A 25,774-nucleotide genomic window follows, 5' to 3' on the forward strand; every position below is an offset into this window, starting at 1 on the left:
TTCCCCCTGCTTGTGCTTTCTCTGTCAAATAAATAAAATCTTTAGAATAAAAAAGAACATGATTTTTCAGAAGGATAAACGTTTAATCAGCTTTCCAATTTCTTCTTTGGTAATTAATTGGTACGTTTTAGGAGTCTGCTGGAAAATTACTATTTGCTGTTTCCAAATTTGTTGCCATAGAATTCTCCTGAAATTATTTAAAGAATTTCCATATCTATGTGATTTCTCATTCCTAATCTTGTACTTTTCCCCCTCTTTTCTACATATCAGGCTGAGGCTTATGGCTTAGGTGTGTTTTTTTCCCCTAAATCTTTTTGGTTTTTTTTTTTGATGGGGGGGCGACAGGGGGAGAGGGACAGAGAAGAATCTTAAGCAGGCTCCATGCCCAGCATGGAGCCCAACATGGGGCTCAATCTCACAACACTGAGATCATGACCTGAGCCAAAATCAAGAGCTGGATGCTTAACCAACTGAACCACCCAGGTGCCCCTTCCCTAAATTTCTAAAACAATCACTACGCATCTCTGAGTTTTTCTTTTTGAATAACAAAGGTGTTACATTTTTCATTTTCAAGCCCTGTCTCATGCATTCCAGGATACTCAATACGGGTTCTGGGTCTTTGCCCTGTTTGCTCAAGGTCCAATGCTGGCAGATCCTACTGGCTGGCCACAAGAACATGACGAATGAATGCGTGCTCAGTGGATAAATGATACTGTCCTGTCCTGGGACTCACTGTGAAGATCTGCGCTTGCTGCAGGGCCCACCCAACCATCCGAATACCTGGAACATCTGTCATTGTGTCACATCCTGTGAGCAAGCCAGTGAGCTGGACAACTGAGTGTTTGCCCTCTGGGTGCTTACCGTGCTTTCTAGTAACAAAGACAGACAGGTAATGCAAGGGAGCTGAATTTTGCCCAGTATGTTATGGAGGCTAAAGCTAGGGGCCAACATCACTTAGGAGGTGTAGTTGAGAATCTGTAGAAGTAATACTTAAGTTCCTCAAAATCTGAGGGTTTTCCCTATCTCCTACTCTCCTCTCTGGAAGGTGGCCATTGGGTTTTCTAATACAAAAGTTATCTGGTCTTGAGTTATATGCCGGGTGCTCCTAGCCACAGCTGACTGAACGAAAGACCGACAACCAGGCATAAGAACTTTATCTAATAGGAATGTTCCATATATGATGGTCACTGACTGATTGCATTAGAACCTTTAAGGAAAATCTGAACACCAAACAGAGTCAAAGGGGAAGAAAAGGAGATGGCAGCAGAAGAGAAAAAGAACAGTAAAGTATAACAACAGCAGTCACAAATCCGATGGTATTCGATTGGAACTGTAGGTATTAGTGCGAACTCATGATTTTTAATAACATACATACAGCTATAACAATTAATTCAGATGTGTGTGTTAACATGAATACACCTATTTCCTAGCTCTGTATGCCCAAAGGGCCTAGAAGTAATGACACTCCAGTAGTAATGAATACACCTAGTGTCCGTTCTTGAGGGCAAGGAATCAGGAGCTATCTGGGAAAACAGCTGATGCAGGGCTGGAACAGGAAAAATATGAGTGAGCTTGGAACATCTTATGGTGCTAGAGAGAAAGAAGGGCTAAAAAATGATGGGGGCAATACCACAACAATACAGAAGCCAACCTGAAAGAATTCTCAATGGCTAAAACTGGGCCAGTATGAGCAACAAATAAACTACTGAAGTATGAGATTATAACCTACAGAATAAGACAAATATCCATTAGTTTATACTGATATAAATAAATTGTTGAAATAAATACATGGGAGAAAAGAGGGAGCTCTCGCCTATAGCAGAATACCAATTAATAAGTACAGATAAAATAAGTAAACAGAAAGTCAACATTAGGCCAACACAACATTAATTCTTGTAAGCAAAAAACACTGATGGATGCTAAAATTAGCAGGCAAAAGTTTAAGGATAAGTAAGGTTTTTACACAGCTTCAAAGTACCTCCTCACAAGATTCTTATTAATTTTAAAGGGGGGATTAGTTATTTTACAGTAGAGAAACCTGACCCACACCACCAGAGTCACGTGATCCAAGTTAATATCACTCCTTGCTAGAAGGCACTAGAAGGGCACATCATCACTTCTGGGGTAGCTCTGCCAAAACTGCAGACCCTCAATCTAATCATGTGAAAACAGAGGACAAACCCAAATTGAGGAGCATCCTATAAAATAACTGGTCTGGATATTTCAGAAGTGTCAAGGTCATGAAAGGCAAAGAAAGATAGAGGAACTACCAAGGGCTGAAGGAGACAAAGGAAACACGACAACAAAATATAACACAGGATCCTGGATTGGACCCTGGACCAGATAAAGGACACCAGTGGGAAAAATGGCAAAATCTGAATGTCTACCGATTAATTAGTACAGTGTCAATGTTAATGTCCTGCTTTTAATAATTATACTATAGTTTTGTAAGATGTTAGTATTAGGAGAAATGAGGTGAAGGATATATGAAAATGACTATTTTTGCAACTTTTCGTAAGTCTAAAATGATTTCAAAACAAGTAGGAGTGGTGGTAGTAGTAGTAGTAGTAAAAAGAACAGCAGTCACTGAGGTAGGGAGCAGCAGACAGCTCCTTGACATACTGGACGGTGATTGCTGGAGCATCTGCTGGAGCCCATGTCCTGACTTCTGACTGCCTCCTACCCCCCACATGCTCATGGCATTCTTCCATCACCAAAGGGACTTTAATTCCTGTCTCTATTTTCTGCTTCCTGAAAGAAAGTAGCTAACACCAAGGGAGGGATCCAAAACCGTCCTGCAGGTGATGGGGCGGTCATCAATGATGGCTAGTATCGATGGTGCCCAAAGATGCACCAGGCCTCGCTGTGTCCTAAGCCAGGGTTGACACGTGCCTGGTTTATGGTATGCCCTTGGGGGATGGTGGGTGCGCAGACCCTCTGCTTAGTGACTAACATGCAGACTGCATGGGCGAGTGGTTTATTCCAGGCTAACTCAGCTGGGACAGCAGTATAGACAGAGCTGATGCAGACTCCTTGGCCACCTGGGCACAGCCTGATTTCATTATCACTCTTCCTACAGTTCCCCGATGTCTGTGTTGGTCTCCTGAAGGAGGCCCCATAGAGCTGAGCTTGCTTGGTCATTTGGTACTGTTGCCCAGTCCCGGAGCAAAGCAGGGTAGTGACCCACTCAGCCTTCCTCCTAGAGGAGCCTTACACTGGCTTGGTTCCAAAGCTGGAGAAACATGGTCTGGCCTGACACCAGAATGTGCAATGAGTAGGAACAGCTACCATAAGGCAGTGGAGTGGGGAAGAGTTCTTTGGGTCCCTTCTCCTTGGAATTCTAGGGTATGGAAAGGAGGTAGCTACAGTCTACATTGCACAATCTCTGCCTGGGCCTCTGCACTCTTTTTCCACAATCTGTGCAGACATTCTGGGCACTCAGTTGCATGAAGGCCAGCAGAGGGTGGCAGGTCACAGCCTGGTACCTGTCTTTGCCCAGGCAGATCTGTTCTTAGCTGCCAAACTTCTGAGCTTTCTGTGATCATGATAAAGTTCCAGAGACTATAGGCCATGGGGATCATGCTGAAGGATAAAGATAAGGGGCCTCCTCCTCCTCCCTGCCTTGAAGGGGGCGGGGAGGCAGTTCCTCTATTGGAGACCTGTTATCAAGTTTTTGGGCCCATAACAAAGGATCCAAGGGAGGGCAAAATCCCTATCTTTGACTTTGAGGTTGAGGAGGGGTCTACTAGGGATAAACAGGTATCAGGCTGGGTGGAGAGGAGGGTAAGATAGGTCAGTTGCCATGCCACAGCCGAGGGGCCTTTATTGGATGTTGAGGGCATGTAAAGGCAGGTAGGTAGAAGCTAGAGGTTGTGGCACACCTTCTCAGGGTGTAGTGGTGCCCGAATGTCCAGTTTGCGGGTCTTACTGTCCTTGTCAATGATCTCTAGCCGCAGCTTGGGTGGGCGCTTCTCAGCCTGGGGGGAGGGCAGCTCGGGGCTCTTGAGCAGCTGTTTGTCTGAGTCCTCCACAGTGATGCGCAGAGTGCAGCCGCCCGGCAGCAGGTCCTGCTCATAGGCAGCTGCCAGCTGGTTCACCACACGGCGTTCGACCTGCAGGTGATGGGCAAAGAGGTCAGCACTGCTAATGCCTGTGGCCTGTAGCCCAGGCTCTTTCACTTACTACTACTAGGGCAAGTCAGAAACCTGAGCTTCAGCTTCCCCCTCTGCAAAGTGGAGCTAACAACACACAGCTTGCAGGACTAGGCTAAGAACTCAACAACGCCAGTTTCTGAAGTTCCCAACTTGTTCCTCATTCCTGGCTGGGGTTCACATGGCTTATCCTCCAGGACCGGGGTTTTACTTGATCATCTTCTGGTTTGGGTTTTGAAGGGGCATCTGCTCTAGGTATGGGGCTATTCCAGGCTGAGAACCCAGGGTGGGAGGTATGGAGGTGCCTTACTTCTCTCAGGCTCCTGCGCTTACCTCATGCTTGATGGAGCGAGCACCATAGTGCACATTGTAGCCGTCAACCAACACATCTGCCACCTCACGGTCCCAGAGCAGCGTGATGTTGTGCCTTTGCTTGGCCTGAGATAGGTCAGATAAGAGCATGCCTGCTTGTGGCCCAGTGCTTTCCATCTCTCACCACTCTGGCCTGAGGCCTGGGACTGTGAGTGACTGTATCCCCAGGGCCACTGGCCCATACCAACGTGCTCCATGCCCCTAGGGGGGTCGCTTCCAACCCAATGTTCCCTGATTTCCAAAGGGCAGATGACCCAACCCCACCCATGGGCAGTTCCTGCTCTTACTCTCTTGGCCCAGAAGTTCAGTTCCTTGTTGACAAGTTGGATGAGCTCCGAGTGGCAGAAGGGGAGGAAGTAGACAATCTCGTTGATTCTTCCAAGAAACTCATCCCTCCGAAAGTGAGCCTGCAGGGCCAGGTTAGGGGTAGGTGAGCTCTGTGACCCAGAAGGGGTAAAGGGAAATACTGGACCCTGTTGGGGAAGACTAAGGATGGCTAAGGGGATCTTCCCACTGGAGACTCTAGTAGGAAGGAGAAAGACCTCTTACTTTCAGGATAGGGCGTATCACATTCTCCTTGAAGTTCTTTGAGATGGTTATCTTGTCATTAATCTGGACATCCCCTGTGGAAAAAGAATCATAAACTGCCTACTCCCCAGATTTAGGGAGCTCTTGCTCCCATTTACAAAAACAGCTCTGGTCCTGCCCCTGATGGGTCTGTGTGATCCTGGTCAGGGTCTCAGGCTCTTTAGGCCTCAGCCTGGTCTCCACTTGAAAGAGAGGACTGGACTGGGCACTTCCTGAGGCCCCTCCAGTTCTATGTGCTACAAATACAAAGCAAGGTGTTCCTTAGTGTAGGAGTTGTGTGAGGGAGGGAAGGAGGGGGACAAGAGTCAGGACCAAGACTTGAGTTCTGACTTGGAAGAAGGGTTGGAAGGTTCATTTGCAAATAGAAAGGCGACAGATGTGGCCTCCTGGATGATCTCATCCTTGCCCCAGGAGATGTGCTGGTGGTCTGGGTACTTGCCCACCTGCCCAGACGGCTCAGGCTGTGTGCCATACCAAGGTTTTCCGCGATACGGTTACGGCTCATCTCCAAAGCTTCCTGTCTCAGCTGCAGTGCATGCTGTGCGATCTCGTCGCTGGCCACATTGGAGGTCATGATGAAGATGGCGTCCTTACAGTCAATGGTCTTCCCTTTTCCATCTGTCAGCCGGCCCTGGGAAAGAACAGTGACTGCACAGTCAGGAAGTGCTAAGCTTAGGCACCTCTTCCAGGAGGTCTCTTCAGAACCCCAAGCTGCTCACTCCTGCTGGTTCTCACTGTCCTGGGCTACAACCATTCCACCTGCTGATACTGTCTCCAATCAAGACTGAAGCTCTCTTTGTCATCCATCAGGTCCCCTGATTCATCTCTGGCACCCCAAAAGTTAGCTCGATTAAACATGCATCCATGCAATACACTTTTTTAGAGGCCTAATCTGGGCCGGGCTCTATATTGGGCACTGGGGCCTCACTGAACCTTTGACATGTTTCTTGTTAAAAAAAAGAAAAAAGACACTCAAGAAACCAGCAATGACAATTCAGTGAGTTAAGTATTATAAGGGGGAAGCCCAGTGAGTTAAGTAGTATAAGGAGTCATGTAGGAGCTCAGAGGAGGGTATTTTATGTGGCCGTTGTGAAGACTAATATGGTCATGTTGGTGAAAAATCCTTGGTTAGCCAAGTTGTGCAAATGCTCTGAACTGTTATTAGCCAGCAGACATGTAATATACTACCTATTTGTTGGTATTTGTTGTATTAAAATGAATGAGACGAATGAAACAGGTATAATCTCTACAACTTAAAGCCATCCTTTGGCCTGGCAGAGAGGGACAGAAAATAAGGCTCCTCCTTTAACCAATGTGGGATGAGGCCTTGGAATCTTTAGCTCTTTCTAGAAAGGACACAGATGAAAGAAACCATCTGTACTAGAGACAGATGCACTGAGGAAAGAGAAGAGACAGAATGACAGAAGTATAGCTATCTGGGGCCACAGAGTTCAAGGGCAAGAAGCTCCCACCAACTCAGCAAATAATGCTGTATCACTGTACCACAGTACTTTACAGTTATTTATGATGCAAGTAGCAGTCAGGGCCTCGGTGAGTGGAACCTCTGGGGGAATAACAGTGGACACCGGCAGGGCACTTCTTGCACCATAGGTGCTATGCTTTGTGTTCTCTGTACCCCACTGCACTCTCCCACCAAGCACAGGACCTGACAGGCCAGAGAACATGGCCCTGGCGACACGTCACTGACCCCAACCTGTCGGCTCTTGCCTGCCCCGGCCTCAGGTAGTCCTCCAAGCATTTCCCTTTCCCTGGTGGTATGGACCTCACTCAGGCTCAGTCCTTGCTTCTAAAGCCAAAGCAGTGGCAGACCAGCCCTGGCCTTCAGAAGCAAAAAAGGAAGGATGTGCATTAACTCAGTACCTAATCCACGCTGGGCATGGTACCTGCTTTTTAGCCTTGCTTTACACTGGCCCTTGGCATAGGCTTCTTAGATTTATTTGTTCAATTTGAGAGAGAGTGCAAGTGGATGTTCTTGAGCTGTTGCCACTGGCTTCCCTGATCATGAGTAACAGAGCAACAGATCCACCAAGGGCAATTCTAGTTCTAGGGACCTGGTCACGTTATGTGTGTGTGCGTGTGTGTTTGTGTGTCTGTGTGATGTGTCCAAATGTATGCATAAGGCACTTGGCAGAGCTCATCCCCGAGGATGGAGTACACACACTGCTATACTGACCAGAACAGTAACCAGTGGCAATTTCATCCTAGGATCAAAGTCCTGCTTTTTTTTTTTTTTTTCCTAAACTGGGACGGGGATGGGTCTCAGGTGGGTCAGGGTAGCAGACATGGTGTATGAAGACCCAAAGGGTGATTTTCACAGTGTATGTGTCTCTTCCTCCTCCTCAGAGACTTTGGCAATAAGGACTGCCAAAGAGTCCTCTCTAAAAAGGGAGCTGTCACTGTCCCATCCCAGCAATGACTGGGTGTGAATGCTACCCCAGGGTTATAGGGGCTGTTTTCCCACTGTTTCTGTCCTTGAGGGAGGAGCAGAAGCAGGCTCTGCAGGGGCAGTGTCCTCCTGAGACTTCTGCCCTGCATGGCAGGCTCTGGGGTCATTAGTTCCACTTGGTGTTTTGCTGAGAGCATCAGGGCTCCTGACCAGACTTGGGAGAACTGAGCTGGGCGGGAATGAGGGGCTTCCTTCACGCCCCCAGACTGGAGCAGGAGCCCTTACAACTCCCAGCACTTGCCACTTATCCTAGTACAGCACGTATGAAGGTGGGGTGAAATGCTTTTTGCTATTAGTCTTCCCAACTCTTTCATGAACACCGAGGCAGAGACCATGTATTGTGTGTCCCATCCACCCTACACTGAACCACATTCCCTCTCTGACTTTCCTGATAGGTCACAGACTCTGTTATTAGCCCTCCCTTCTATGCATACCATATACCCCCTAGCTGAGAGAGCTCATCCTTTCCTGGGGCTTCTCTTACTCTACCTGTGCTGACATTCCTCAATCTCTGCTTCCAGTCCAGATCTGTCCTATGCTCTAGACTTCTCCAACTGATGACCAGCCTCTTGGGCACCTCCACCTGGTCGTCCCTCAAGTATCTCATTTTTAGCAATTTCAAACTTCAACTCCTCATCTTCCTCGCCTATCTGCTGCTTGTCCTCATGGGTTCCCTGCCTCAGCTGAAGGCAGCAGTAGCTGTCCAGCCACCCAGGCCAGAGTCCTGGAGTTGACCACCCCTGGCTCCTCTGTCTCCCCTCACATTCAATCCCTGAGTCCTGCACAGTCGGCCTTCTGGGAGTTCTGGCCAGCCCACTTCCCTGCTTCAGAGCAGGCATCCCCACATCTAGCCTGGATGCTTCACCAGCCTCCTCGCTGCTCCCCCTCTTCTTTCCGGTCCATTCTATCACAGTTACCAATAGGATCTTTATAAAGTGAGAATGTGTTCTTACTTAAAGCTTTTAAAGGCTCCTTTTTTTTTTTTTTTGTGATTCCTAGATTTTATTTAAAAATTATACTAAATATCCCAAACACAGGACTTCTAATCCTCGTCGTCCTCCTCCTCCTCGTCCTGGTTGATCTGGAAGTAGCATAGCTTGTAGCTCTCCTTGCTGTTGGCCACCACATGCAGCCAGTCACGGAGGTTATTCTTCTTCAAGCACTTTTTGGTCAGATATTTCAAATACCTTTTGGAAAAAGGCACCTCGGAAGTTACAGTAATCTTGCTTTTGCTCCTTTCAATGGTTACCACCCCTCCACCGAGATTTCCAGCTTTTCCATTCACTTTGATTCTCTCCTGAAGAAACTTCTCAAAATTGGCCGCATCCATGATTCCATCTTCTACAGGGTGGGTGCAATCAAGGGTAAACTTCAGAACTTGCTTCTTTTTTTTGCCCCCCTTCGCCACCAGCTTTTTCACGGGCACCATGGTGGCTGCGGAGGCAGAAAGAGAGGTGGGCGGACTACCTTAAAGGCTCCTTTCAATCTAAAATCCACATTCCTTCGCCTGGGACCATAATTGGTCCCTGCCAACGTTACCCACTCACCTCTACTGTTCTGCTCTCACTTTCATTTTGCAGTCTAGTGGTGCTGAGCAGCTAGAGTTTCCTGGACAGACCAGGATGCCTCATGCCCCTGTGCTTCTGCTTAATAGGTGTCCGCTGTCAGCCCTTCTCCACTGTTCACCTAGAACCTCCTTAGTTATCCTGGAAGGTATGCTGAATTACTGTTGAATTAAGTTACTCAGCAGAGCATTTCCCTTGACTCTGTGGGCTCTGGGAGTGGCTGGAGTGAGTAAGACAAGATCCTTGTCCACAAGACGCCTATAAGCATAAATCTAAGCAATCTTGAATGGCAGCTTTGGTCAATGGAACCAAGGGCATAAACTTCAGAGATGGTAGTAGGCTGCCAGAGGCCACAGGAAGGAATTATTATCAACTCCCAGAAAGTAGTCAGTGGAGAAACAGCAGGGGAGGGGTACAGGGCTTACATATGGAGGTGGTAACAACCTGGAGGCAGCACTTGTTGCATCTCAGTCAGTAGCTGCCTCCCCTCTTCTGGGCCAAGAAGGCCATCAGAGGTAACTCTACAGAGATGTCAGAAGCTGCAGTGCCCATGCTCTCTGAGCTGGGCCCTCCCTTCCCGTGAAGGCTTCCCTGCAGATCTACCTCTCTCTTCTGACCCTGGCTGAATGGTAGTTATTACTAAAGCTGCAGGCTCTCAACTGGACTACCTGGGCTCCCATCCTGGACTCCCTCTTCCCAGCTGCATGCCCATAGGCCAATCACTTCTCTCACTTTACTTCAGTAATTACAGAGGCAATAATAATAACCACCTTCACAGGGATGGTGGGAGGACTAGATGAATTGATATAAGTAAATGTTTTAGAACAGTGTTTGGCACATAAAGTAAAAAATATCAACTATTATTATGTCTCCTTTCTAACCATCTACTATGCAGGGAGCTCCTAGAGACCAGGACTGGGCCTGGTCCATAGCTGTGTACTTGAATCCCATCAAGAGAATGGAACGAGGTGGGAGGTCTCAGAGCACAGGTATGAGTAACTGAATATGTAACCTTGGAAGCACCGGCCTCCATTCCTCAGCGGCTGGTCGGGGGACAGGGTAGACCTGGGGAGCTAGGAAGATGGCAGTAAAACTGGGGCAGGGACAAGGATGCTGGGCCAGGTTGGGAAGGTGATGGGCAGCTGTGAGTATATCTGGATCTGGGTCTTCCTGGCTTGGCACCTGGTGTGCTATTTGGTCCAGAAGTCCCTTCCTGCCTTTTGAGTACACTTGCAACATGGGAAGCAAAACACATTCCTGTTGTCCCCGGGCTATAGGGGGCTAAGTGGAAAGGCAGGCTGGACTCCCTCTGGACACGTGTTGGCTAATATAGAAGAGAAGCCTCATGCCCAGTTCCACAGGGCCCCTAAAGGAGGTCAACCCTTCCTATGTTCGTAAGTCTCTCTTCTCTGCTTGAGGTTAAGGAGTGGTACAGAGAGGGAGAACTGAGACTCCAGAATCAAACGTATCTGTGGCCCAAACATGGTTCCTCTGCACAGTGGCTCCATGCCATAGGCACGACATTTATAACCTCTCTGAACCTTAGTTTCTTCTGTAAAAAGAGTTTCTACTCTGCCTGCTGTTATGATGGTTAGCAATAACATCTTTAGCCTAGTACACAGAATATGCTGAAAGAAAAGAGAGTTTTTCTCATTTAGAGCTCACCCCACCAGTAGGAGGCTGTCTAGTTTGTGACAAGCCTGAAAAGGGCTTGTGACAAGAAAAGGGCTCCATGAGCCAGGAAGTTCTTGGAGATTATCTTGGATTCAGCCTGTTTGTCACATGAGGCCCCTGATGCTTAGAGATGGAGAAGAGTTGAAACTAAAACTTCAGGTCTGTCCTGGCACTTCCACTCTGTGTCTCTCTAGAAGGCAGCCTGGGTAGCCACAGAATTTCAATTCTTGGGTAGTGCTGGTTTATCCTAAAGTGCCCAGCATGGGCCCTGGTCCAGAAAGGGGGCAAAGCCACATCTGCTAGGTGACTGAATGTACACATGTGGAAGTGGCAAATGAAGGAAGGGTCAGACAGGCCTCTGGGTCCTTGATTCTTATTGTTCATAGGTCCCCATGCCCCGAAGTGACCCCTACTCCATCCCAGCCCAAAGTGACTTTCACCTCGTCAAACAGCTGCAGCATGATGGTGAGCACATCTGGATGGGCCTTGTCCACCTCATCGAAGAGCACTACAGCATTGGGACACTGCTTCAGCTTCTTGGTCAGCTGGCCGCCCTCCTCGTGGCCAATGTAGCCTGGTGGGGACCCGATAAACTTGGCTACCTGGAGGAAGGAAGGAAACACACTGGAAAGGTCTTACTATACCTTTAGTTTCTGATGTGGACATGCACAGGAAAATGGCTTCATTCATTATTAACACTGCCTATCTCAATAAGGACAGTCAGACTTTCTTCTGGGGTAGTAGGAATCCTGCCACAATAAAAGAGTCTACAGATCTTCTCTAGGTTTCTTTTTCAGAGCAAGTCCTATGCAAAACAGATCGGTGACCCTCTTGCACATATATGCCCCCAAAGGATGAATCCCAATGCTGCTGGAGTTATCTCAGGTCCAAATGACAAGTCCCAACAAAATACCCACGCAGAGTGATGTTGATTCACAGGCCCTCCATACCATACTTCAGCGAGGACTCTCACTTACCTCATGCCGCTCTTGGAACTCAGACATGTCCAGCCTGATGAAGCCCTGTGTGGAAACAAGCAGGAGTCCATTTGGAGTCAGGAAGTTAGAGGGAGAGGGTTAAGGAGGAGAGCATCTCAAATATCCCCTAGGCTTTCAGTCCACACCAGTGCAAGATCTTCTATCCCATTCTATTTTTTTGGCTCCTTGCCTCCTTTTCTGTCCACTCCTCTCCCCCATGATTCCCTCATTCCCTACCTTAATAAACCCAAGTCATGTCCCGGCCTTTCTAAATCTGGCTCAGAATGTCTCTTTTTAGGCTTCTACTGGTCTTATTACCACATCAGCCATCCCATATTTCCTGAGGGCATTCTGTGTGTGCTAAAGCTACAGCAGCGAACAAGTCTTGGTCTCCATCCTTGAGAAGAAGCCGTCAAGTGGGGCAGGTAGACATGGGTAGAGTCAGATACAGTCTGTGTGGGCCATGGGGAGAAGGAAGGGTGCAGCAAGTACCCAGCCAGCTCCATGGTGCCCTCAACGTTGCAGCTTTTGTGGGCACATGCCTTTTTGTTTTATATCACTTCTCTTTTGTGCTAAGAAATCTTTTAATTTATTTACATTTCTTCATTTCACTTAAAAGCTATACATAAGGCAGCTTGTAGCCCATCCCTCTCCACCACTGGGCCTAGGAGTGATCTGCTGGGAACTGGCCCTCTGGGGTGAGGTTCAACCACGATTAGCCCCAGGGAAAGGGTATGTGTATGTGTATGCGGTGGGAAGTTCGTGAGTTAACGCAGGCAGCGTTCACTCTTTTTCATGATGAATTTAGGGACTTATAGTTACACATGCCCTGTCCCTCCACCCGAACCAGGGTTCCCCAGGCTCCTTTCCCACTGGCACACGTTTCCACCTCAGAAAGAGCACTCACTGAATACACTTCGTCCAACAGCTGGGGATGACAGGGCACCAAGACCCTAGAGGGAGGTAGCTATCTACGTCTGATATCTAGGCCACATGCTGCTGGTCAGAACTGTAGTTTTTCTCGCATCCTGTCACTCTGTACCCGCAGTACAGGGCAGCAGAAGTGCTCTGGCAGGGACATGGCTTCCAGTCCTAGGTTGGCCACTGTCTCTGTGGCGCTGGGCATGCTGCCTCTTCTTTTGGAGCTGTAGTTCCTTTCTGTGGAACACAGGCTCCTGTTTCCTCTCCCTGCCTCACCAAGGGCCTGAGAGCACCTAATCCAAGAGATAGATAAGGGTTTGGAGAACTATTAAGGCTACATGGAGGTGATCACTGCTCTTAGAGAACATGGGACATCAGCCAGCAAGCATTTCCAGAGGGTCCTAGGTAGCTTAGCCAAGGCTTGCGGAAGAAGGGGAGGATGGACATGAGGAAGCTCAAGTGCTTCCCAGAGGGAGCAATGCACTGAAAGCCATGAGATGAGTTCCTAATGGTAACAGTTGACAGTTCTGGATGCTTCTTTAAGTGCCTGGCAATGATCTAAACAAACTCAGGGCTCAGAACATGTACAAGTCTATGAGCTAAATATTATTATCATTTCTACCCTCCAGATGAGAAAACTGAGTCACAGATTAAAGTAACATGCCCAAGGTCAATCAGGTATGACAATTTAGCTCCAAGTCTGTGCTCTTAGCCACTAAACTCTACTGCCTCATATTTCCTGCTCTGTCAATCAGCGCTTGGCAGTCTTCATTTCTAAGTTCTGAGCTTTGTGCCTGGATGTCAAATGTCCCAGGATACCAGAAGTAAACACTCTAATGATCACTTAGGTCAAGTGTTGTGGGTTCTTGTCCTACTTCTACTGATTTGCTGAGTAACTCCGAACAAGTTTCCGGGTTGATTTGCTTGCCTGAAATATTTTTGGTTTCACATGGTCTTAGCTTAGGGTTATCTAGAAGTGAGGCAACAATTATGATAGTAATATCCAATATATACCAATCACTTACTATGTGCTAATGGTGTTTAGCTGTTTACATGGTCTCATTTAACCTTCATAATAATCCAATGAGATAGGCGCCATAACTGAACCCATTTTACAGATGAGAAAAAAGATGGGAACACAGATCCCAGCCAGATCCCTCCGGAACAGTTGAGAGTTGGTATTTGAAGCCAGGCAGGGGACTCAGACCTTTGTCACAGTGCCATGCTAACTGCCATCTTCCGGGCACTACTATCCTACCTCAGAAGACCACAGAGCCCCTAAGCACTAGGGTGCTTTTGCAAGGATTTTTAACTAATAATGGAAGCTAACAAAATTGCTCAAATTTGGGACAAAGAGCAGAAGTTAATGAGAGAAAAAAATAAGCCAAAGATCTGAAAAAGAAATTATACAAATGTCCAAACAAGACCTTGTGAGGCAGCCAGGTCTAGAGGCATTCGTAACTTTTTAAAAATGAGGCCACTAAGGATCAGAAAGCCAGAACTTAAAACCAAGTCGAGTGTCCAGCTAGTGTACATGTCACTGAGCCGGCCCTACTGCCCAGGTCCTCTCCAGCTCCTGTGACATGGCCCTTCCTGTATATCTTTCCTTGGGTCCTGCTGTCATCAGGTACAGTCCAGGACTCTCAGGTTTTGAAGGCAGGTTTCATGCCTGCCTGTTACATGGCCAGAAAATGCCTGTGCTAAACACAGACTCTGAATGGAGTTGGTACAAGAGGGTTTTATAGAGGCACCACCTAGGATTTAAATATTAAATACACAGACGGTTGTACTGGGTTTCCCATGCCTCACATCTCCCTATTTGACACAAGACTGACAAGTTTACAATCTAGCTGCCTACTACAACTAGGAACAATGGCACTGAAAGGAGAGTTGAGAGACTTGGATTCTGATTTTATCTCTTCCCCTTGCAACTGACACTGGACAGGCCCCTACATGCTATAGGGTCTGGGCCTTCCCATCTGAAAAGTGGCTCTAATTCAGCATCTATGTTATCTTCCTCATGGGGTTGAACAAGAGGTCGATGGGGTGGTACCGTGGAAAATATGAGGTGATGAATAAACATGAGATCAGGGCTCAGGCACTGATTAGTGTGCTAGAGCCTGAGCTCACTGTGACTCAGTATCTCGCTTTGGGGAGGGGTCAAGCAACCTGCCTAAGGCCAGTAGAAAGAAGAACTGGAGCCTGTGCTGAGGCATGGGCAGCTCCAGGGACACTCCTTGAGTGCCCAGCCCACCGCCTCTGAGGGATGATGGTATACTGTAGGACACTATCCCCATGCTTTCAGAAGTCCCTGCCCTGGTGTCAGTCGGCCCCTCGTTCAGATGCGCTGACTGAAAACGACCTGCATCATCAGTCTCTTAGCAAGCCCATCTCCTTTCTACACCAGCAAGTCAGCCGATGCTTCCCTTCTTCTTCCACTGTGTATGAAGACATATTAAGACAGCTTGGATAAGGAGATTATAATTTGTAATTAAATATTAACCTTTCTGACAGTATTAAAATTAAACCACTCAGAATTCTTCATCCCTAATCAGGTGGTTCCTGCCCGTAACTGTATCTTCCCTAATAGTCTTGCTAGTTTATGGCTCTTTCCAGAGTGCTAATTGTTTCAATCGCTGCCAACCTGATGAATTGTCTTAAAAATGCTATTTCAGTTGCAGCATGCTAATATGCTGTTCTTGCTTACTGCCTGTCAGGAAGGTCTGCTCTGGGCTTGGTTGAGGCAGAGCACAGCTACGGGCAGAGCCAGGGAGGCTTCGGAGCCTTTAGCCAGTTATTAGGCAGAAGGGGCCGGGGATGTTGCCATGGCTGCCAGGCCCTCAGGGAGGAGGCAAAGGGGCAGTGAGGCCGGAAGCAGGACGGAAGGTGGCTAGGACTCTGCTGTTAGTGCAATTTTGGCTGACAGTGGCCTGAGCAATTTCTCAATGCCTCAGCTGGGGAGGCCTTCCACAGAAATTAGGCAAGGGCATCTGGGGTCACAGGCAACCTCAGGTGGTAAGCAGGGGTACCTTAGCCTCCACACCAGAAGGCTGGGAGAAGAATGTCGGGCTTTAGTTGAAATGTTTCTGCAATCTCCAAGGATGGCTCTGACATCTCTCTCTGCAGGAAAACGTTTCCATTCAGCCTACAAAGTCAAACTAAGAAGGCCTTGAGGGCCCGAGTCTGAAAAAATATAGGGACAGTCTTCTCTTTCGGCGAGGTCCAAAGGCTCTGAAGTCATGGGGAAAAGGGTCTATGACCACCCCACAGCTTAGGGCTATGGGAAATGTGGGAAATATTTAAAAGTTCATATACAATGGAGAGAAGCAATATGGTTATCTTCTCATTCCAACTTGTTTTCTTCTATAGGCCCAAGACTCTCTCTAGCATGGCCTTGATGTACTAGAGAGTAATAATATCTTTCTAAACCTATTTCCCTCTCTAGCCCAAGTTCCTCAGAGCAGGGAGTATGTCCTAAATGCTGAGTTATCAGGATCTATACAATACCTGGCCAGAGAAGATGCCTGAAAATGCATTGATGAATCTCATTGGGTTCTCCTAAATGTCCTAGCAGTCAGGTAAGGCAAGGATTATTTTTACTGTTTCACAGATGAATAAACTGAGATACGAGGAGGTTGGATAACTTACCCAAATTCCTGGAACAACTGGTGGCCAAGTTGGGGTCAGACTGAGGCCTGCTTTCTGGGCCAGGGTCCATCTTTTTGATTCACTATTGCCAGATTCAGGGAGCTTAGAATTTTGGGGGCTAGCAGTAGTGGTGAGGTCTCCATGGCCTGCACATCAGGCCGACATCCCAGCCCTTACCTTTTTGGCATCTTTGTGCATGTATTTGGCTGTCTGCTTGGCCAGCTCTGTCTTTCCTAATAAGAAGGAAGGGAGAGGTGTTGGGTTAGGATTAAATGACTTGTCTTTTGGAATGAAAGAATATTAGAAATGGATGGACATTGGAAATAATGTTTTATGGATGGGCTCATGGAGGGTTGGTGACTCTCCCAGTCACTGGAGGGAGAATTAAAGGTGGAGTTGGAATCAGAATCAAAGTATATACTGCATCTTGATTTTTCTGTGGATAGAGATTGAGACTTTTTTTCTACAGCAGCATCCTAAGAATGGGGGGTGGACTTTTATAATCTAGAGCCAATTTGTCCTTTGAAGCCCAATGCAAACCTTGCCTCTGACACAGGAGCACTCTGATTCCTGGTCACTGTACTAAATCTCTTTAGGCACTCACAGTCTTGCCATTCAGCCAGGACCCAGAGCTAAAGGCTGAACTGAGGCTGGGGGGCAGCGAGGGGTGGGGAGGATAAAGACTACTTCTTCTTGGCCTCATAGTCTTTCTTTGTAACATAAAGAAGAAAGGACAATACCAAGTGGTGGCTCTGAAGGGCCTTTTGGTATGATGGCCAAATCTTCAGAACTCACTGCCTAGCAAAGGAAATCAAGTTCTACAGTATCATGGTGAGGTGGGGGAGTGCTAGGTCCTTGAAGATGCTAAGAGGGAAAGAAGAGACAACAAATGCATGAAAACTTGCCATCAGGACAATGATGGGAGGAGGTGGTACAGGTGGGGGGTTTCTGTGAGGGTGGAGAGTGAATGTGAGAATACCTCAGATAATCCAGCCCAACTGGCCAGAAAAATACCCAACCCATTTGACTAAAACCAATTTTGCAATGCACCCCACACTGTGTTGGCCACATCAAGGGCTTTCTTTAGCTTCCTAGAAGGTCATGCCCCAAGCTGTACTAAATAAGGTTGGTGTGCTGGGCAGTGGAGGTGGTTTAACTGTTCCCAAAGGGCAGTGTTGGGGATGCAGAGTGGCCGGACCAGGGCTATCAGACCCCAAAAGGCCAGGTGACTTAGGCCCTACACCACAGCTTCGAGCGAGAGGGACGTGATTCCAGCTGTTCCTAACCTAATGTGACAGATGATCCTCTTGCTGACTCTGTAATTTGGAGGTGGTATTTTCAGAGCTGGAGTTGTACAGAAGTGGATTGTGTGACTCTGGCCCATAGCAGCTAGGGTTCCCCCAGCTCTCCTCCCCCACTTTCCAATCTGCTCTCAGTTACCTATTCCAGATGATCCCAAAAAGAGGAAGACCAGAGGGTGTTCTTCGTCGTACCAGCCATTCTCCTTCCTCCGGATTGCTAGGGCCAAACACACAAGATTTGGGGGGGGGGGGGAGGCAGATAAATCAATGACACAAAAGGCAGGATAATTATCACTAAGTATACAATATGTTTTACTGCTCTGCGCCCACTCAAAGTCCTCACTACCATTAGTGCTGCCTAATCTGATTAGCTGGCAAGGCCCCTAGAGACACCTAATCAGGTTAGCATGGATTTGGAAAGCTGCCCAGAGCAGATTTCGGATAAAGTTTTCCAGGATGAGCACTCAGCGTTGCCAGGGAAACTGAAAGGCGGGTGGACGGTGAATGGAGGGGTAGGGGGCTGGTGAAGGAGAATTCGAGAGGAACTTTAGCTCTTAGATGGCTGGTTACCCATCTACTCACCACTGATGAGAGACTAAGCCTGCCTCCTAGGCAAATGGAAGAGACAGAAGCCTATGACAGGCCCTGAGGGATCCGGGGTGTGAGCTCTGGACTCTTCCCCATTTGGGGAAACCAAGATCTAGTCTGCTGTTTAAGAGTATAGCCAAATGTACTTTCTGGAATCCAGTCAAGGGTAGTGTAGAGCTCAGGGCACAGACGGGTGAGCCACTTGGTTAGCACTGCCATTAACCATGGCCTCCAGTGAGGAGCAGTGGCTGGGGAGTGAGACAGACATGTACTAGGTTCCCTAAAGAGTTCAGCTCTGCTCGAGACAGAGCTGACCACTCCTCTTCAGGAGGAAGTATATAACCAAGGGCTGTGCATTCAAGGTGAGGAAATTAAGTGTCTAACGACAGAGTGGGAGAATCGGGCTCCGAGGCATCACTCAAGTGGAAAAGCAGGGGGAGGAAGGAGGCAGAACCACTAGAAGAAAAACCATTTATTGAACATGCTATCTGCTGCACACAACTGGAAAAATTGTCAACAGTTTTTATTACCTGAGACCCACACAAACACCCTGAGAGCAAAAGTCTTATTTTCAATTCTATTCTACTAAACAGGAAACTGAGGCAAGAGATAAAGAGACTTGCCCCAGTCATACAACTAGTAGATTACTAGTTGAGAGTAGAGTCTCTTCTCTCTCTAAACATTTCTTCTTTTTGCTCATATAGGGTTGCTTTAAACATGAATGGGAACATGGCAGTCAGAGGCAAGAAGGGGATAGAGCACTGTGTAATGTCAGGCTGGTCTGGTTCTCAAGTGTCAGGGGGAGATTAACAAAGGGATATATGCCAGAAGACAAGACCTGGAAAACAAGTCAACTGAGAAAGAGCTGATGGTCTTGGGGGAAAGTATTGGCCAGTCCTAAGGTACAAAGATCATAAATGCTATACTGTGTGCTATGATCTATATGGCTGGGTTCCAGAGAAGTAGCTGCGGAGGTCAGGAAAGGCTTTTTGGAAGAAGTGGGACTGATGAGGGATTGTGGAGGCTGGGAAGGATCTGGAGAGCCAAAAGTGGCCAGCATGACACAAATGGGGAGACAGGAATGAACATGAGTATTTGTGAGTGGGGTCAGATTATGGTCTCAAATACCTGCCTTTGTGGCCTTTCTTACCTCAAACTCATATGCTGCTACCTGAAGACCTTTCCAGTTCTGGCCTCAGCAGAAACAGATGGAAGTGCAACCTCTTGGGAGACATCCCCTGAGAATCCCGAGAGGGGCTTAAGAAAATACTCCCTTGGGCAAAGTTCCAGACCATCTTTACACTGGCTGACCCAGTCCTATGGAAGGCTTGGCTCTCAGAGGAACCCACCAGCTTCACAGGTACCTGAAGGCTGGGGATGATGAGGGGTACTCTAACCCTGGCTGAGATGGGAGTCCCCAATGCCCCTGAGAGAAACAAGAAGTGGGACTGTGCATGGCGTTTTTGGGGAGGCAGAGATATAAATGGCTAAGGCTAGACTTCTGTGGACACGATGTGTAGGTGTGTATTGGGGCAGGGGTGAGAGAGGGACATCTGAAAGGAGTCATATTCTTCCAAAAGTTGGGTAAACTAAGAATGTAGGTTGGAAAGAAGCTGAGCATGAACTGGGTTCAGGCTTCATAGGGTATCTGGGGGAGGCAGAAGTGGCCAGGCATCACCCAGACAGGTGGCCTGGGGGAAGTATATTTCCCCAGGTGTCAGGTACCTGAGGTTCTGATCCTGATCTCTCTTTCAAAAAAGCTTCCCAGCTACTGTGAGCTACACACTGCTGGGCTATGCAGTTCAAAAACACCACGGAGAAGGAGGAATTGGATTATGCCTGTGGCCATCTTTCCCCCTTCTTTTCTAATAATGCACCTGGGAGAGAGCCCTTTATAATGCCAGGCAGACTCCACTGCACAGCTGTCCCTGGCCAATTCTGCCAGACCCGGGGCACGAGTCTGGGGTGGGCTTGATCTGGCCCCCTGTGAAACAGGCGAAATGCCAACCATTAAACAATTACAACTCTGGATATTTCTAATAATATCTGAAGAGAAAAACGACCAAGCAGATGGAGTCCGACAGAATGAAAAATGGAAGCAGCTAGGAAGGACTGAGGAAGGCGGGCCCCCAGGGTGTGTGGCTGGCAGGGCGGCTGATGACCACGGCTGGGAGCCCTGAGGGTTCTGTCAGGCTGGGGCAGAGACTCTGAAGGGCTGCTGGAGACGTGGCCATAGGTGCTGATGTTCTCTCCGTGGACCAGCAAATGCAACAACTTCTTCTGCCAGCACTTTTCAGTCTATCAAAAACTTCCATAGACATAACTTCATTTGAGCCTCATTATGAATCTACAAAGCAGGCAGGGCAGAGAATTTTATCCCCCCCTTTTATTAAGTTTATTTTTTAGTAATCTCAACACCCAACGTGGGTCTTGAACTCATGATGCTGAGATCAAGACCTGTGTGCTCTTCGGATTGAGCCAGCCATGTGTTCCTTGATTCCCTTCTTATAGATGAGGAAATATGTGCAGAGAAGTTAGATAACCTGCTCACGGTTATACAGGTAAATAAATGAAGGCCCTGGGCTTTACCCACAGTTCTGGCTAACTCTCAAGCCTGAACTCATGCTTCAGGAGTTTCAAGAAAGGAGTCAGCCTTCCTGGCCACAGCACCTCCTCACAACTGAGCCTCAGCCAGAAAACTTGTCTTTCTGTAGCCTTCCAGTCTGGCTACAGATACATGGCCTCAGGAGCCCCTGTACTCCAACTGTCTCCTGGCCACAGCTCTCTGGGTTTGAGATGGTATCAGGGTCTCCTGAGCAGGCAGCTCAGCCCCTTCCTTGGCCCGTCCCATCTCTGCAAGCTTGCACAGGCCTGGCTGCCCCTCCACAGACTGGGCCAGCACCAGTGCCTCCTTTCTATGTTCTTCCCCTTAGGAGAATGCCTTCTCCTGGCTGTGCCTACCACTACGGGACCACCTTCAAACTCACAGGCAGCGAACTTCTTGATTAACTCCATGACCCCACCTCTACTGCATTAACTCCCGGGGTCTGGGAGTTGAGCATCTACTCAGTAGGTTGAGCATCTGCCTTCGGCTTGGGTCTTGATCTCAGGGTCCTGGGATGGAGCCCCATGTCGGATTCCCTGCTCAGTGGGGGTCTGTCCCTCCCCTTGGCTTTTGCTCTCTCTCTCTCTCAAATTGAATGAATAAAATCTTAAAACAAAAACAAAACCAAAACCTCCTGGGGTCTTTATTCTCTGGCCCATGTCACCTACAGGGTATTACAGTAGACAGGGTAGGAGTTACAGGATCAAATGTAGAGTCCTGGCTCTGCCACTTTCCAGCTGAGTGGCTTTGAATAAAATATGGATTCCTGTAGAGCCTTGGTTTCTTTAGTTTTAAAATAGGAATAGTCAGACACACACCAAGCCACACACATGTAGATGAAATGAGTCCAGGGTTATGAAGGCACTCTGCATAAGCAGGATAATCAGGAAAGTACAAACCACAGTAGTCCCAGTAGCAGTGGCAGCTGTAGTGGTATGGGACAGATATCTCTTTCATCCTCGTGCTAGTCCTGAGCAGTAGGTACTAGTTCCATTTTACATAGAAGACTAGGGCTCAGTGAGGGGCAGTGCAAGGGGTTTCATTCACCGGTGCCTTTGTGTTCTGGAGGGTGTGCCCAGGCATGCCCATAGGGTGTAATCTATGGCAGCAGGTGCTAGGAGCTCCATTTCCTGAGGAACCCTTGGGACTAGCCCAGAGGTGGTATAATGCTCGCTGATTGAATCAATTAATTGTTGGTTTTTCTGGGATCACAAGGAGGAAACAACAAATACTTCGATTTCCATTTTACAGAGAAGAAAAGGGAGGCCTGGATCTGAGTCTCTTAATGCTTCCAGTGGTCACTATGACCCATAGTGAAGAAGGCTTCCTCTCTCTTCTTAACCCCTCTCCAGGGAGCCTTCTCCTTCAGAGCCAGGTGCTGTGCTAATGTAAGGTCTGTGCCATTTAAGTGAGCGCTGCTGTGCAAACTGTGGCTTCCAAATGGGATGGGAGCCCCGGGAGAGGTGTGGGAAGAGCCATTCGTGTCCGACTGACATCCTTGCCAGGACGATGGGGGGGTACTGCCAGGCAGTGTGGGCATGATGGGACATTCCAGACAGAAAGACCCACCATATGCAAATCCAAAGCAAGAGGAGACACCTGCCTCTTCCTTCTCCCATCCCAGGCCGCTACCTCCATCCAGCTCCACGTTCTGAGGCTATCTGCGACGGCCAACTCCTCCTTCTTGAAAAGTTCTAGTGATCTAGTGTGAGAGGTGTTTTTTAACCTAACCTGGAACATGTCTGTACCATACTTGTGGCAGTTCAGGGGAACCAGTCCTTCAAAGGAATTCTTGTGGCTGAGTCACCTGAACATCTTTAGCAATCTCCTGTCTATAGCTTGTAGGTTCGGGGAGCACAGCTCAAGAAGTGCTTGCTGGCAAAATGGGTACTGACTGGGGCCTTAGGTTGGGAGGATGAGAGAAGAGTTCTCTTCTTAGTCTCTAAGGATTAGTGTTTCTGAAGGCTTACTATTGCTACTGAGTGGTTAACATGATTAACATAAAAAACGCAAATAGCTTTTGCTGAACATCCCCACCCCAGGGGTGTGTGTGTGTGTGTGTGTGTGTGCACACTTCGTAGGAATCACTGGAAGGAAGAGTGCCACCCTTCCAGAAAGAGGCTGGGATGAGAATCTGTCGAAGAGAGGCTGAATGTCAAGATGGGCTCAGGCTTCACGCACTTGAGTTCAGCAATATTTACAGACCTGTGTGCCTAACCCCAGGGAAATGCTGAAAGAAGGTAGTTCCTGACCTTTGGAGAGAGACATTCAAAAAGATGTCCTGTGGCAGGTACAGTGATAAAAGGTGTCCACGGAAAGCCCCAAGAATGGGCCCTGTGTCCTGGAGGAGGGCTAAGAAAGGCTTTCTGGAAAAGGCCTGGGTCCTGAGTTTCTCGACAGGCCAGGGAAGGGCCAGGGTGGTCTGCACAACAAGAACATCTGAAGTGGTATGAGGTGGAATGGGACTGCACGCAGTTTTCAAAATTAATCACAACCACACCATGACTCAGGAATGGCCTGGACTTATTTCTCAGCTCAGAAATAGGACTCTAAGGGGGGTGGCCCAGAAAGGTGCAGGGCTTAGGCAATTACAGTTTTAGATGGTCAAAAAGGGAAGCAAAGCACAAGATAGCCCACTGTGTGCCACATAGCTGATGCTGAGATTCTGAATTCAGCCAGAGCTGGGTACGAAGATCAGTTGTGATGGCAGAGCTTCCTGAGGGAATTCATGGGCTTCAGAGTCAAGTGGGAGCAGGTGCAATGGGTGTTGGTGATAAGCCCCTGGTTAGAGGGAGCGTCAGGGAAGCTTCCAGGTGGGCAGCCTAACCCAGAGTAGGACTGGGGAATGGCCTATCCACAAGGGTCAAAGGTCAAGTAGTGTGTGAGCTGTTATTAACTATTTCAATACACTCGTGCTCCTAGTATGCTTGTGAGCTACTAGAGGGCAGGCTTACAGCTAGCTGCTCCTCTTTCCTCAGAGCAAAGAGATGGACAAGAGGCCCAACCAAATTGCTCCAGCGAACTGCACTACACATCTACTTCAAGCAGAGTGTTGTGCCAGGAACTGGAAAAACAAAATGATTCGGTCATGGTCTCTGCTCTCGGGAGTCTACAATCTATTGCTCCTGGACTGAGTTAGGTTAAGTAAAAACCAGCCAGAGTGTGGGAGATGGGCAGGGCAGGGGTACAGTTGGGAAAGGACCAGAAAAATTGGAATTCCAAGCAGAGGGTGGCAGGGCAGCGTCAAACACAAGCAAATCAACACAGCATGTCCACTGTGGTAGCGGTCAGGTGTACACTCGCTCAGGGAAGGAAGATGGGGTGGCAGCAGCAGGAGTGGGCCTTGTATAATGGGCCATGGCACCAAGAGCCACTCAAAGATTTTGAACGGGGCAATCTTCATATTTTACAAAGCTCACTCCAGTTGGGGAGGAGGTGTGATTACAGGGGAAGGAAAGGAGATAGGGAGACCAGGGAGGAGGCCACTACATGGTTCAAATGGGAGATTCTGAGGTCCTGAGCAAGGGCAGTGGTATTAGGAAAGGAGGGGAGAGGCCAAATTTGAGACCCATTTAAGAAGCAGAATGCTAGGACCTAATATGTGATGGGCTATAAGGGGTGAGGGAGAGGGAGAAGCTAAGGAATTGTCCAAGTTTTTATTGAGGAGACCAGTGAATGCCAATGCCTTTACTGAGACAGAGGAGAGGTGGGCCCGTCAGAGAAGGGGGTGGAGTCTAGCCCTGCATGTGCTAATGAGACAGCTGGTTGCTTTTCTGAGGAGAATGGTGGGCACAGAGGCTCTGAGCTCCCAGGAGGTTGGCCCAATGGGCTAGGCATCCTCCCCCTCCCATGACTAGGAGTAACTCTGGATTCTGAAAGGAGAGACTCACTTTCAGTGCCAAGGCTCTGGCCTGTGGTATGTAGGCTAGCCTTGCTTTGGCTCCAGTGACCCTAGAAGACCAGAGAGGCCATGGGGTCCTAAGTTAAGGGGTTGGTACTTTATCTCCTCCATTTGTAAGGCGGTAACTGCGCGCCAGCCTTGCTAGAAGCCCTGCAGCTGGGGATCACACTGATAAATTCACTGTATTACTTTGCACAAATCAATATCCCAGCACTTACCAGGGGTTGATGTGACCGAAATTGGTTTCAGCCAATTCGTGTGGGTAATAAATGGCCATTTATCAAATCAATTCATTCTGCGGCACTTCTCTGGCTGCCCATCCTCATGGTACCCCTGGGGTGCCAGACTCCACCCAGCCAGTCCCTAGCACATAGCTGATGCTGCCTAGAGGATCTATAGAGACCCGGCCTACCCCTGTGGATCCGCCTCTCTCTCCTGCACCTGCTTTAGTCTGGAGACGTTGGGCCACTGGCTGCTGCTTGCCCACCACAGATTCTGACCCAGAGAGTACCTCATGCTTCACCTGGTAAGGGAATATTACCTGATCACCATCAGTGTGATCACCAGCCACAGGCCTCTCAGTTGGTGGGCATACAGTTACTACCATACAAATGGAGGAGAGATGCCAACCGCACAGCTCAGGCCCCAATACCTGTTTGTCTTTTCTAGGGTCCCTGAGAGAGCAGGGTCAACCTACCTAATACAGGTCAAGGCATAGGGCCTTCCTGATATGAGGCAGAGCTGGGGTAACAAAATGGAGCTCTGAGTAGAGGGAAGCTCTCAGGGCAGACATTCCGACAGCTCCTCTGAGGTGGGCAGCTGGATCATTCACTCCTGCTCTGGGCCAACGACAAGGAGAGACAAGGTGGGTGGTACTTTAGAGGTCAGTGTAGGATCAGAGGAAGAGGCCAGCCTGGGGCTGGGACTACGGATCAGTCCTGGCGTGAAGGAAACAACTGTGGGCCTGATCTAAAGAACATGCCCAACCCTGGATGATAGACATCCTGAGGACAGAA

At 48.4% G+C, this 25,774-nt stretch overlaps 2 protein-coding genes across 3 annotated transcripts in view; both read right to left on the minus strand.

Moving 5' to 3' along the window:
• Positions 1-1,309: 1,309 nt before the first annotated feature.
• CLPB (ClpB family mitochondrial disaggregase) overlaps positions 1,310-25,774 on the minus strand; it is a 143,381-nt gene continuing 118,916 nt past the window's right edge. For both annotated transcript variants that reach the window (XM_059410105.1, XM_059410106.1), the window contains 9 exons: positions 17,804-17,881; positions 16,541-16,596; positions 11,795-11,839; positions 11,258-11,419; positions 5,586-5,742; positions 5,073-5,146; positions 4,811-4,930; positions 4,485-4,589; positions 1,310-4,112 (listed from right to left, as the gene is read on the minus strand). In XM_059410105.1, the coding sequence (XP_059266088.1) occupies positions 3,864-4,112; positions 4,485-4,589; positions 4,811-4,930; positions 5,073-5,146; positions 5,586-5,742; positions 11,258-11,419; positions 11,795-11,839; positions 16,541-16,596; positions 17,804-17,881 (1,046 nt within the window). In that variant the 3' untranslated portion in view covers positions 1,310-3,863. The remainder of the gene's footprint in view (positions 4,113-4,484; positions 4,590-4,810; positions 4,931-5,072; positions 5,147-5,585; positions 5,743-11,257; positions 11,420-11,794; positions 11,840-16,540; positions 16,597-17,803; positions 17,882-25,774) is intronic.
• Positions 8,565-9,036, minus strand: LOC132011898 (large ribosomal subunit protein eL22-like). Its single transcript, XM_059391197.1, has one exon. It carries the CDS (start codon positions 9,005-9,007, stop codon positions 8,621-8,623), a length of 387 nt encoding a protein of 128 aa, XP_059247180.1. The 5' UTR covers positions 9,008-9,036; the 3' UTR covers positions 8,565-8,620.

Source organism: Mustela nigripes, chromosome 1 (genome assembly GCF_022355385.1).
Source record: "Mustela nigripes isolate SB6536 chromosome 1, MUSNIG.SB6536, whole genome shotgun sequence".
NCBI classification, from domain to species: domain Eukaryota; kingdom Metazoa; phylum Chordata; class Mammalia; order Carnivora; family Mustelidae; genus Mustela; species Mustela nigripes.